The sequence below is a fragment of the Salmo trutta genome, chromosome 12 (genome assembly GCF_901001165.1).
Source record: "Salmo trutta chromosome 12, fSalTru1.1, whole genome shotgun sequence".
In the NCBI taxonomy this organism is placed as follows: Eukaryota; Metazoa; Chordata; class Actinopteri; order Salmoniformes; family Salmonidae; genus Salmo; species Salmo trutta.
This window is the reverse complement of record NC_042968.1, coordinates 73,231,261-73,243,688: the sequence shown is the minus strand read 5'-3', so window position 1 is coordinate 73,243,688 and position 12,428 is coordinate 73,231,261. Positions and strand designations below refer to the sequence as shown.

The window sequence follows — 12,428 nt, the reverse complement described above, 5'->3', positions numbered from 1 at the left end:
ACTCTGGAGCTCTGTCAGAGTGACCATCGGGTTCTGAAAAAGGCCCTTCACCCTCGATTGCTCAATTTGGCCGGGCGGCCAGCACTAGGAAGAGTCTTGGTGGTTCCAAACTTCTTCCATTTAAGAATGATGGAGGCCACTGTGTTCTTGGGGATCTTCAATGCTGCAGAAATGTGTTGGTACCCTTCCCCAGATCTGTGCCTCGACACAATCCTGTCTCAGAGCTCTACGGACAATTCCTTCGACCTCATGGCTTGGTTTTTGCTCTGACCATGCACTGTTAACTGTGGGACCTTATATAGACAGGTGTGTGCTGTCATGGAAAATTACATAATCTGTCCTGCTATCCCGTGTTTTACTGCTAAAAGAATAGTCTCTTGTTATGTGCTAGTGTTTTTTCTCACCTGATACAAACTTGTCTTTGTGTGACTTAGACATAAGACTGGGCGTATAGCTGAGATCCGTTTAGGTGTGACCGCGGCATGTGAGACATCCCCTGGGTTTACTATCTGCAGGAAGTCAGCTGTATGGAGCCTTGCAGGAAAGAGCACATTATGGTGTGAACTGTGACAAAATGCAGTTATATATGGTTGAGCCCTCGTGCTATCAACCTCGGGCTATCTTAATCTGCAGAGACAAACCAATCGCCTTTTACACTATGTTCCGCCCGTTTCCACACTTCTGCTAAACTGCCATGTAGACAAAAGAGGTGGTACTTTTTTTTATAAAAGCTGAGACCCAACTACAGTATGTTCGTTAAGCTTTACACTCTGAACTATTCTTACTAATGGCTGATTGCTTCATTTTTGCAAATCTAAAAATACATTTGTTGTTAGAAGAATCTACAGTCTCTCTCTTCTTTAGAATTTCCCCACAGTTCCTTTCCAAATCATGTCCAATCAATTGACAAAGGGTCTGAATAGTGATGTAGTCAAAATGGCGCCGACAGAGATGTTCGCCTTGCTTTGAGTCCTTAGGAAACTATGCAGTATTTTTTTTTATGTATTATTTCTTACATTGTTAGCCCAGAAAATGTCACGTGTTATTACATACAGTCGGGAAGAACTATTGGATATAAGAGCGACGTCAACTTACCAACATTACGACCAGGAATACGACTTTCTCGAAGCGGATCCTTTGTTCAGACCACCACCCGGACATTGGATCTAATCCCAGAGGCAGACCCAAAACAACGCCGCCACAGAAGAGGTAGACGGAGAGGCCTGCTGGTCAGACTTCGAAGGTGTGCACACCACCCATCGGTTCGAGTATATTACTTGCCAATGTCCAGTGTCTAGACAACAAGGTAGACAAAATTAGGGCAAGGGTTGCCTTCCAGAGAGACATCAGAGATTGTAACATTCTCTGTTTCACAGAAACATGGCTCTCTCGAGATATGTTGGAGGAGTAGGTACAGCCACTGAGTTCCTTCATGTGTTACACCGACAGAAATAAACATCTCTCTGGGAAGAAGAAGGGCGGGGGTGTATGCTTCATGATTAACGACTCATGGTGTAATCATAACAACATTCAAGAACTCAAGTCCTTTTGTTCACCTGAACAAGAATTCCTTACAATCAAATGCCAACTATATTATCTCCCAAGAGAATTTTCATTGATTATTGTCACAGCCGTGTATATCCCCCAAAGTAGATACCACAACAGTCCTCAAGGAACTTCACTGGACTCTATGCAAACTGGAAACCATATATCCCAAGGCTGCATTTATTGTAGCTGGGGATTTTAACAAAGCAAATTTGAGAACAAGGCTACCTAAATTCTATTAGCACATTGACTGTAGCACTCGCGCGGGCAATACACTGGACAACTGCTACTCTAACTTCCGCGATGCGTACAAGGCCCTCCCCCGCCTCCCTTCAGCGAATCCGACCACAACTCCATTTTGCTCTTACCGTCCTATAGGCAGAAACTCAAACAGGATGCACACGTGACAAGAACCATTCAACGCTGGTGTGACCATTCGGAATCCACGCTTCAAGATTCTTTTGATCATGCGGACTGGGAAATGTTCCCAGGCAGCCTCAGAGAATAACATCAATTTATACTCTGATTTGGTGAGTGACTTTATAAGGATGTGCACTGGAGATGTTGTACCCACTGTCACTATTAAAACCTACCCTAACCAGAAACTGTGGATAGATGGCGGCATTCGCACAAAACTGAAAGCGCAACCAACTGCATTTAACCATGGAAAGATGAATGGGAATATGGCCAAAAATACACAGCGTAGTTCGCAGGGCAATCTAACAATCGAAATGTCAGTATTGGGACAAAGCGGAGTTGCAATTCAACGGCTCAGACACAAGACGTATATGGCAGGGTCTACGGTCAATTATGGACTACAAAAAGAAAACCAGCCATGTCACGGACACTGACGTCTTGCTTCCAGACAAACTAAACACCTTCTTTGCCCGCTTTGAGGATAATACAGTGCCACCGACGCGGCCCGATATCCAAGGACTGTGGGCCCCCCTCTCCTTCTCCGTGGACGACGTGAGTATGACATTTAAGCGTGTTAACCCTCGCAGGGCTGCCAGCCCAGACGGCATCCCTAGCCACGTCCTCAGAGCATGCGCCGACCAGCTGGCTGGTGTGTTTACTGACATATTCAATAGCTCCCTATCCTCGTCTGCTGTCCCCACATGCTTCAAGATGGCCACATTTTTTCCTGTACCAAAAAAGGCAAAGATTACTGAACTGAATGACTATCGCCCCATAGCACTCACTTCTGTCATCATGAAGTGCTTTGAGAGGCTAGTCAAGGATCATATCACGTCCACCTTACCTGCCACCCTAGACCAATTTCAGTTTGCATACCGTCCCAACAGGTCCACAGATGATGCAATAATCATCACAGTGCACACTGCCCTATCCCATCTGAACAAGAGGAATACCTATGTAAGAATGCTGTTCATTGACTACAGCTCAGCATTCAACACCATGGTACCTTCCAAGCTCATCATTAAGCTTGAGGCCCTGGCTCTCAACCCCGCCCTGTGCATTTTGGTCCGGGACTTTCTGACAGGCCACCCCCAGGTGGTGAAGGTAGGAAACAACATCTCCACTTTGCTGATCCTCAACACTGGGGCCCCACAAGGCTGCGTGCTCAACCCCCTCCTGTACTCCCGGTTCAACCACGACTGTGTAGCCATGCACGCCTCCAACTCAATCATCAAGTTTGCAGACGACACAACAGCAGTGGGCTTGATTACCAACAACGACGAGACAGCCTACAGGGAGGAGGTGAGGGCACTCGGAGTGTGGTGTCAGGAAAACAACCTCTCACTCAACGTCAACAAAACAAATGAGATGATCATGGACTTCAGGAAACAGCAAAGGGAGCACCCCCCTATCCACATCAAAGGAACAGTAGTGGAGAAGGTGGAACGTTTTAAGTTCCTTGGTGTACACATCACAGACAAACTGAAATGGTCCACCCACACAGACCATGTGGTGAAGGCGCAATAGTGCCTCTTCAACCTCAGGAGGCTGAAGAAATTTGGCCTGTCACCCAAAGCCCTGACAAACTTTTACAGATGCACAATCGAGAGCATCCTGTCAGGCTGTATCACAGCCTGGTACGGCAACTGCACCGCCCTCAACCACAAGGCTCTCCAGAGGATGGTGCGGTCTGCACAACGCATCACCGGGGGCAAACTACCTACCCTCCATGACACCTACAGCACCCGATGTCACAGGAAGGCCAAAAAGATCATCAAGGACAACAACCACCTGAGACACTGCCTGTTCACCCCGCTACCATCCAGAAGGCGAGATCAGTACAGATGCATCAACCCTGGGACCGAGAGACTGAAAAACAGCTTCTATCTCAAGTCCATCCGACTGTTAAACAGCCATCACTAACACAGAGAGGCTGCTGCCTAAATACAGACTCAAATCATTGGCCACTTTAATAAATGGATCACTAGTCACTTTAAATAATGCCACCTTAATAATGTTTACATATCTTACATTACTCATCTCATATGTATCTTGCCTATGCCGCTCGGTCATCCATATATTTCTATGTATATATTCTTATTCCATCCCTTTAGATTTGTGTGCATTAGGTAGTTGTTGTGAATTTGTTAGATTACTTGTTAGATATTACTGCACTGTCAGAACTAGAAGCACAAGCATTTCGCTACACTTGCAATAACATCTGCTAACCATGCGTATGTGACCAATAAAATTACATTCGATTATTTTTTTAATTCATTATTTTAATCTGGGTTACAACATTCAACCCACATAATGCATAACACATTTAATTAAAAAATATATAATTGAAATCGAAAACTGTGAAAACAATTACATTTTACTAATTTAGCAGACGCTCTTATCCAGAGCGACTTACAGTAGTGAATGCATACATTTCATACATTTTTTTTTTTTTTTCCCCTGTGCTGGCCCCCCATGGGAAACGAACCCACAACCCTGGTGTTGCAAACACCATGCTCTACCAACTGAGCTACAGGGAAGGCAATGTCATAATCAAACCGAAACAAACTCAAAAAGCACTGATCATTCAGCACTAGCTAGCACAAACGTTCCCTTTTGCCTCACCGAGTTCTGCTAGGAGCAGAACAAAACTTAACCTGCGGGCACCTTTATGGACTTTGTCTTGAACAAAACAGGCTCCGTGATGGTATAATATGGGAGGGGCCTCCTCCTATATAAAAGGTGTGCTTACAGGTGTCTTTGGATGACTGTTATGAAGACGCTGGGGATTTTGGTTTCTGCTGCCCTGTTCCTGGGGTCCGCCTCTGCTGCCACTGTAAGTCCTTTTTAGTTGATTTGGTTTTGATCATTTGATCTTTACTGTAGTTAAAGAAATGATTAGCTTTTTTAGTAAAACACATTTCCAAATGTGATATTTGTTAATGTAGCTGTTTTAATGTAGCTATGTTTTCTCTTACGATCTGTTGTTTTGATCACCTCGTTGAGGTGAAGAAGATACTATAGAAATGTAGTTGGACAAAAAAAAGGCTACTAAGTATAAAAGAGTTTATACTGAGAAAATAAACAATAGTAAAACACAAAGGCTTAAAACATCAAAGAGTTAAGAACATCTCCTGCATTTGTACTCACGCTGCAGGTTTTTTCACATGTTTATCAGCAATGGGTTGACAAGCGGTGTGAATTCAACAGCTGAACATCTTTTTTGCAACAGTTCGTTCTTAGGAACAACAAAAAACAATGACACTACATCCATAAAACAGCAGCACTGAATAGATTGGTGCCTATTATAAAAACAGTTTCACACTTTACACATGCACATATTAGTGAATGTTTAATGAGTTGGTATCTGCCCTTTGGGTGTGGACATGTAGCTTGGAGTGGTGTACACTGAGGGAGGCATGGTGCAGGGGAAGAACATTAATTCAGATGGACTGTTCCGTACCATGGACGTCTTTAAAGGAATCCCCTTCGCTGACAAGCCCGGCAAGTTTGAGAAGCCCAAGCGTCACCCTGGATGGGATGGTGGGTACCAAAAAAACGAAATGCCTCAGATGTCTATCCATTCAGCAAGGAATATCATGTTATTTGTACAAAACAATATAGCAATACTGAAGCAGATTTTAAAATAAATATTTGACATTCATGTATCAGACCTTACTCTTACTAACACTGATCTCAGTTGACTGACTGCTTCTCCCTGTGTCTCCTTCCAGGTGTTCTCAAGGCCACTAAGTTCAAACCGAGGTGTATGCAGCTGAACTTGCTCCAGTCTGACACCCGTGGCCAAGAGGACTGCCTCTACCTGAACATATGGGTCCCCCAGGGCAGCAGCGGTATGTATTATGTACAAATGTAGGATCTTAATTTGATCACCCAGTTGCAGTGAACTAAAACTTGTAATCTATTTGAGGTTTAAAAAAGCTTCTGAAGTTTGTCATTTCCACTTTGAAATTTCCGACTTGATTTTCTCTTTCGAAAGTTGTATAAACCTCAACGAAAATGTCCATTGACTATAATCCACATAATAATTCACATTTGCTGTTGCTGCAGGATTATTTTCCTTCTGAAGCAAACTAGCTCAAATTAAGATCCTACACCTGTGCCTGTGTCTTTACCTGTCACTAGAGTAGGACAACAGCTAATAAGGCATCAGCCCTTGTCTTCCATCCACATATTGAGACATCATACAGTATGAACTGCTCAATTGTAGTAATACTAATATTGATATGACTATATGGTGTAATTCTACAAATGTATTGAAATATCTCTCCTCTCTTTCTAGTCTCCACAGGTCTGCCAGTAATGGTGTGGATCTATGGAGGTGGTTTCCAGGTTGGTGGCTCTATGGGCGCTAACTTCCTGGATAACTATCTGTATGACGGGGAGGAGATTGCTAACAGAGGCAATGTAATCGTGGTGACCCTGGGTTACCGTGTGGGCACCCTGGGCTTCCTCAGCTCTGGAGATGCCAGTGGACCTGGTAGGTGTCAACCAACGCTTTGCCTGGCTGGCTGGCTGGCTGGCTGGCTGGCTAGGTGGGTGGGTGAATGGCCGTGGCACAATCAGTGTCACATCAGCTGATGTATGACATTGACCTTTTCTTCATGTACTGATTCTCAGGTGACTGAATCCAATATATGAGAATACTGTTTAAGAATACTGTGTTTTTCTAACTTTTAGTAATCAACTGGCTCTTTCAGAAACTTGAGCCATTCTGTTGGAGCCAGATGTACAGTATGTGAGCAGGTAGATAATCTCTCTTAACCAGGATGTAAAATCTTGAGTAATTTGGTCTACGTCGTGATTGCTTTAACTTCGTGTACGTAGATAATCTCTCTTAACCCGGAAGTTACATTTTGAGAAATTTGGTCAGTGTCGTGAATGCTTTAACTCCGTGTCCATACTGTATGTGTTAGAAATTGAAACTTCCCTCAAAAACAAAGTGTCCAACCTCGCGAAAGGTAACTCAAAAAGAAACTCTACCCATCTAGCCATGGTGTGGAGAGACTTTTTTTGCCGTTTTAAAGCAAATTTCCTGATATTCTACACATTTATCCAAAACGTAATTTATGCCATGTTAATGATATCTGAGTGAGAGTGACAAACAAAATCAATGGGGGCCCCCTGGAGGTCAAGTCCCCTGGCCACGTGCCCTGCATGCCCAATCGGTATTCGGCAATGATTGCTGGCTAGACTAACTTACCAATCAAAAAATTCTTAGCTGACATGGCTAATTGAGTGACTGTCAGTAACAGACATAACAAGAGAAACTGCTGATGCACAACAACATTTTGAAATCACTCCTTATGTATTCTACTACTCAAACTCTCAACAGTAAGTTAAGACCCCAGACTGAGTTCCATAAGCGACTGCTTATGCCTGGAGCATGCAGAATGCCCTGACATGCAGAATCTGCCCACGGGAAATTAGTAGGTAGAGTACTGCTGCTGGCTCACAGAGCTGTCTTCCATGTCAGGTAACTATGGTTTGTGGGACCAGCACGCTGCCATTGCTTGGGTAAACAGGAACATCCGGGCCTTTGGAGGAGACCCCAACAACCTCACCATCTTCGGGGAGTCTGCCGGCGCTGTTAGCTCCAGCTTACAGGTGTGGGACTAAAAAAGGAGAGGAACACTTTTAATACAGAGCTCTCAGGGCAAAGGTAGTGATGTCAAAATACAAAGAAAGTCTAGTAGAATGATGTTTCTTCAGTCTTAATGTTATATACTCTTCATTAAAATGTCATGATTATTCAGTGTCTCCCTGTCATAAAGCATACGTTAATTGTCAAAGTGTCTAGTTTCTGTTAACTGTTGTGTCTATGCAGTTAGTTGGTAGGGTGGTGATACATTTAACAATGAGAACAGTGAGATTTCTGCTTCTTTATTCTGGACCATGATGTCCTGTACGCTACATAGTCAGCTGTTTGTCACAAGTTCCTGAGATGTCGGAGAACTCTGTGTCCTGTGTCTAAAAAGGTTGATGGAAAAAACTTGTATTTCAGACCTTTTTAACATTTAACTTTTTAGATAGTTAGATATGTGTAAGCATTAAGCAGGGTTCTCCTGCTATGATTGTAAGCAAAGATAGGTACAGATGTACTATGTACTAATTTGAGTTTGAATGCAATGTACTAATTCGAGTTTGAATGTACTTTACCGCCACACAGACACTGTCTCCCCATAACAAAGGGCTGATCCGCAGGGCAATCTCCCAGAGTGGTGTTGCTCTCTGCCCCTGGGCTATCAACATGAACCCCCGTGCCTTTGCAGAGAAGGTATGTGTACTTCTGTTACAATGAGGTGGAATATGGACTGACAGAGAGGGATATTGGCTGTTAAAGGGATGTTTCATCCCCCTTTCTGTCTCTTTAGGTTGCTGAGAAGGTGGGCTGCCCCAAGGATGATCAGATGATGGCCTGCCTGAAACTTATTGACGCTAAGGTTCTCACCCTGGCCGGTACCACGTCCATGAGTGGTTCTCCCTCCAGTGAGTATTCACTGAGATTAATGTACGGGGCTGTGGCACACTGTGAGCAACATGCTGAGGAGGATGTGATTTGCATGCATTGATGCCGTAATGATACCTGTATAGATGAGCATTAGCCTGATGCTCACGTCTCCTCAGCCCACCATTTTACACAGTAATTTGGTGATGGCCATGTCCTGCCGATAGCATCAAGAGGTATATCTGTCTCTGCCTGTCTTCTCTAGCCCCCATGGTAGACAACCTGGTCCTCTCCCCTGTGATCGATGGGGACTTCCTGCCTGATCACCCAGGTAACCTGTTCCACAACGCCGCTGACATTGACTACCTCGCCGGGGTCAACAGCATGGATGCCCACCTCTTCACTGGCCAGGACATCCCCAATATCAACAATCCAAGTGAAAACGTCCCTGTGTGAGTGGCTATGCTATGGGCTGATTATTTACTTGGGAGGAAGAGGGCTGATTATTTACCTGGGAGGAAGAGGGCTGATTATTTACCTGGGAGGAAGAGGGCTGATTATTTACTTGGGAGGAAGAGGGCTGATTATTTACCTGGGAGGAAGAGGGCTGATTATTTACCTGGGAGGAAGAGGGCTGATTATTTACCTGGGAGGAAGAGGGCTGATTATTTACCTGGGAGGAAGAGGGCTGATTATTTACCTGGGAGGAAGAGGGCACTCTGTTCGGTGTTGGCCATGTGCATGGTGTAGCTTAAATGGGACTGCAGATTTTACAGAACCAACTGAGTCCAACAAGTAGTAGTAGAATCAAATAATAAAGGACAGGGTTATCAGTTCAGCCAGGTCCCTAACACAGTGAGATTCAGAAGGGGTTGTTATATCTGTCGGGCCTTATGTCTAGGGTATCCAATCAAAAATGCATATTTTGATCAATGGGTAAAATAATGTCACTTTTGTAGAAACTCCTCTAAGCAAACCAATGGTCCAAACCTCATGTTTCTACCATCATCCGCTGAAAAGTCATTGATGTTTTTACCCTTGTAGGATGGCCAAAATTAGGATGACTAAATCAATGGAGGCAAGAGAAAATAAGTTATAAAAAATAAGGAAAATTGCACAGCATCACTTCATCTAGGCTGGATGCTACGTATGAATGAAGGCTACCTGACAGGGTAACCTTCCCATTTAACTCGTCATAATTCTTCATGAATCCGATAAAACAATATAGAGGTACACTACATGACCAAACGTATGTGGACACCAGCTCGTCGAACATCTTATTCCAAAATAATGGGCATTAATATGGAGTTGGTCGCCCCTTTGCTGCTATAACAGCCTCCAGTCAAGGCCTGTCAAGTTTTTCCAACTCGATCTCGACAAACCATTTCTGTATGGACCTCACTTTGTGCACGGGGGTATTCTCATGCTGTAGCAGGAAAGGGCCTTCCCCAAAATGTTGCCAAAAAGTTGGAAGCACAGAATTATCTAGAATGTCATTGCATAAATTTCCCTTCACTGGAACTAAGGGTTTTTGCCCCGAACCATGAAAAACAGACATAGGCCATTATTCCTTCTCCACCAAACTTTACAGTTTGTACTATACATAGGGGCAGGTAGCGTTCTCCTGGCATCCGTCAAACCCAGATTCGTCCATCGGACTGCCAGATGGTGAAGCGTGATTCATCACTCAAGAGAACGGATTTCCACTGCTCCAGAGTCCAATGGCAGCGAGCTTTACACCACTCCAGCCGACACTTGGCATTGCGCATGGTGATCTCAGGTTTGTGTGTGGCTGCTCGGCCATGGAAACCCATTTCAAGAAGCTCCAGACGAACAGTTTCTTGAGCTGACATTGCATCTAGAGACAGTTTTGAACTCAGTAGTGAGTGTTGCAACTGGCAGACAGTTTTTACACGCTGTGGGCTGCAGCACTCGGCAGTCCCGTTCTGTGAGCTTGTGTGGCCTACCACTTCGTGGCTGAGCCGTTGTTGCTCTTAGACGTTTCCACTTCATAATAACAGCACTTACAGTTGAACGGGGCAGGTCAATAAGCGCAGAAATTTGATGAACTGACTAGTTGGAAAGGTGGCATCCTATCTCCATAGACGAACATTGACAGTAGAATGGCTGTGCCACAATGAAAGTCACTAAGCTCTTCGGTAAGGCCATTCTACTGTCGTTGTTTGTCTATGGAGATTGCATGGCTGTGTGCTCGATTTGATGCACCTGTTAGCAATGGGTGTGGCTGAAATAGTCAAATCCAGTAATATGAAGGGGTGTCCACATACTTTTGTGTATATATAGTGCATCTCTCTTCCTCTTTCTCACTACAGGTCAGACGTGAAACTGCTCTTGGGTTCTTTGACTAAGAAGGGAGAGGCTGCTACTAACAACGCTTTCGCAGAGTACACGGCTGACTGGGGAGACGAGCCTAGCCAGAAGACAATCAAGAAGACCGTTGTTATGATCGAAACTGACTACATTTTCCTAGTTCCTACCCAGGTTGCTCTCTACCTGCACGCCTCTAATGCCCAGTGAGTCTTCCTCATTTTTACTGTAGCACAGCCCTTCTCACCCAGTTTATTTCCCATCCTAGCAATACATATCTGATATCTAATCATTCCTCCTCTCCTTGCCCTACCCCAGATCTGTACGCACCTACTCCTACCTCTTTTCGGAGCCCAGCCGCATGGCCGGGATAGTCCAACCTTACCCCAGCTGGATGGAGGCTGACCATGCTGATGACCTGCAGTATGTATTCGGCAAGCCCTTCACCACGCCCCTGGCATACTGGCCCAGCCACCGTGACGTCTCCAGATACTTGATTGCCTACTGGACCAACTTCGCCAGGACCGGGTAAAAAAGAGCTGCAATGCAATCATATACTGTGTATATATATATATATATCTTCCCCACTGGATGTGATTACGGTATAAGTGATGTTATCCTCACGAAAACTATAATATACCTAATGTTCTCACCATTATGTTTTTCTTACCATCAACCCCTTTCCCACCACAGAGACCCCAACAACGGGGAGTCCAAGGTGCCTGTGACCTGGCCTGCATACACCACCTCTGGGCAAAAGTACCTGGAGATCAATGCCAACATGAACAAGAACTATGTCCATGAGAAGATGAGGGTGCGCTTTGTGAACTGGTGGTCTAACATCTTTCCCAGCCTGCCCTCCGTCTGAGGTAGCTCTCACTGAGCACAGGCTCCCTGATGCATCATTCACAGCTATACAAATTGGTCTTGTCATGTCACAAATGCAAGGCTACCAGTATCACCAGATGCATTTCTGATTGTAATTTTTTTTTCTTCATTGACAAATTAAATTAATGCAATTAAAAAGTCTACCCTGTTTTCTGTTTTTAATACTGTCCAGAGTATTTTGTTTGTATTTATCAAGAAATGATCTTATATGGACATTATGAACTCCTACCGAGTAATATACAAATTTTTATCAAATCCCGATAGTGGAAGAAACAGTATGTTGATGTAGACCTATACCTCAAAGTTGTATCATCAGAATTTACATTGGAGTTGTTTTTCTCTGATTAATTGCAAAAGTTATTTTGCCACCAAGGGGTGTCCATATACTTTGTGTATATATATATATATATATATATATATATATATATATATATATATATATATATATATATAGTAAATTAGGTATTTCTGTATTTCATTTTCAATACATTAGCAAAAATTTTCAAAACCATGTTTTCGCTTTGTCATTATGGGTCATTGTGTGAAGACGAGTGATAAAAATATATATTTAATACATTTTCAATTCAGGCTGTAACACAACAAAATGTGAAATAAGTCAAGGGGTATGATTACTTTCTGAAGGCAATGTATGCCAAGTAAAATGTAGTTGTTTAATGATTAAAATTAAATCTTAGGGATAGCCCCCTTTTTTTCAATTTTTGCCTAAAATGACATACCAAATCTAACTGCCTGTAGCTCATGCCCTGAAGCAAAGATATGC

General features: G+C 43.7%; 1 protein-coding gene across 1 annotated transcript; it reads left to right on the top strand.

The window, feature by feature from the left end:
* Positions 1–4,715: 4,715 nt before the first annotated feature.
* LOC115204132 (bile salt-activated lipase) lies at positions 4,716–11,809 on the top strand. Its single transcript, XM_029769471.1, has 11 exons — positions 4,716–4,798; positions 5,355–5,505; positions 5,697–5,816; positions 6,266–6,463; positions 7,460–7,590; positions 8,153–8,260; positions 8,358–8,472; positions 8,697–8,883; positions 10,765–10,965; positions 11,078–11,287; positions 11,453–11,809. The coding sequence occupies exons 1-11, from the start codon at positions 4,727–4,729 to the stop codon at positions 11,625–11,627; spliced, it is 1,668 nt and encodes a 555-aa protein (XP_029625331.1). The 5' UTR covers positions 4,716–4,726; the 3' UTR covers positions 11,628–11,809.
* The last annotated feature ends 619 nt before the right edge of the window (positions 11,810–12,428 follow it).

Bases quoted from the DNA above. Each gene is read 5' to 3' on its own strand.
- LOC115204132 (XM_029769471.1), top strand. From the start codon at position 4,727: ATGACTGTTATGAAGACGCTGGGGATTTTGGTTTCTGCTGCCCTGTTC. The intron at 7,591-8,152 runs GTGTGGGACTAA...ACCGCCACACAG, and splicing joins CTGTTAGCTCCAGCTTACAG to ACACTGTCTCCCCATAACAA. The intron at 11,288-11,452 runs GTAAAAAAGAGC...TTCCCACCACAG, and splicing joins ACCAACTTCGCCAGGACCGG to AGACCCCAACAACGGGGAGT.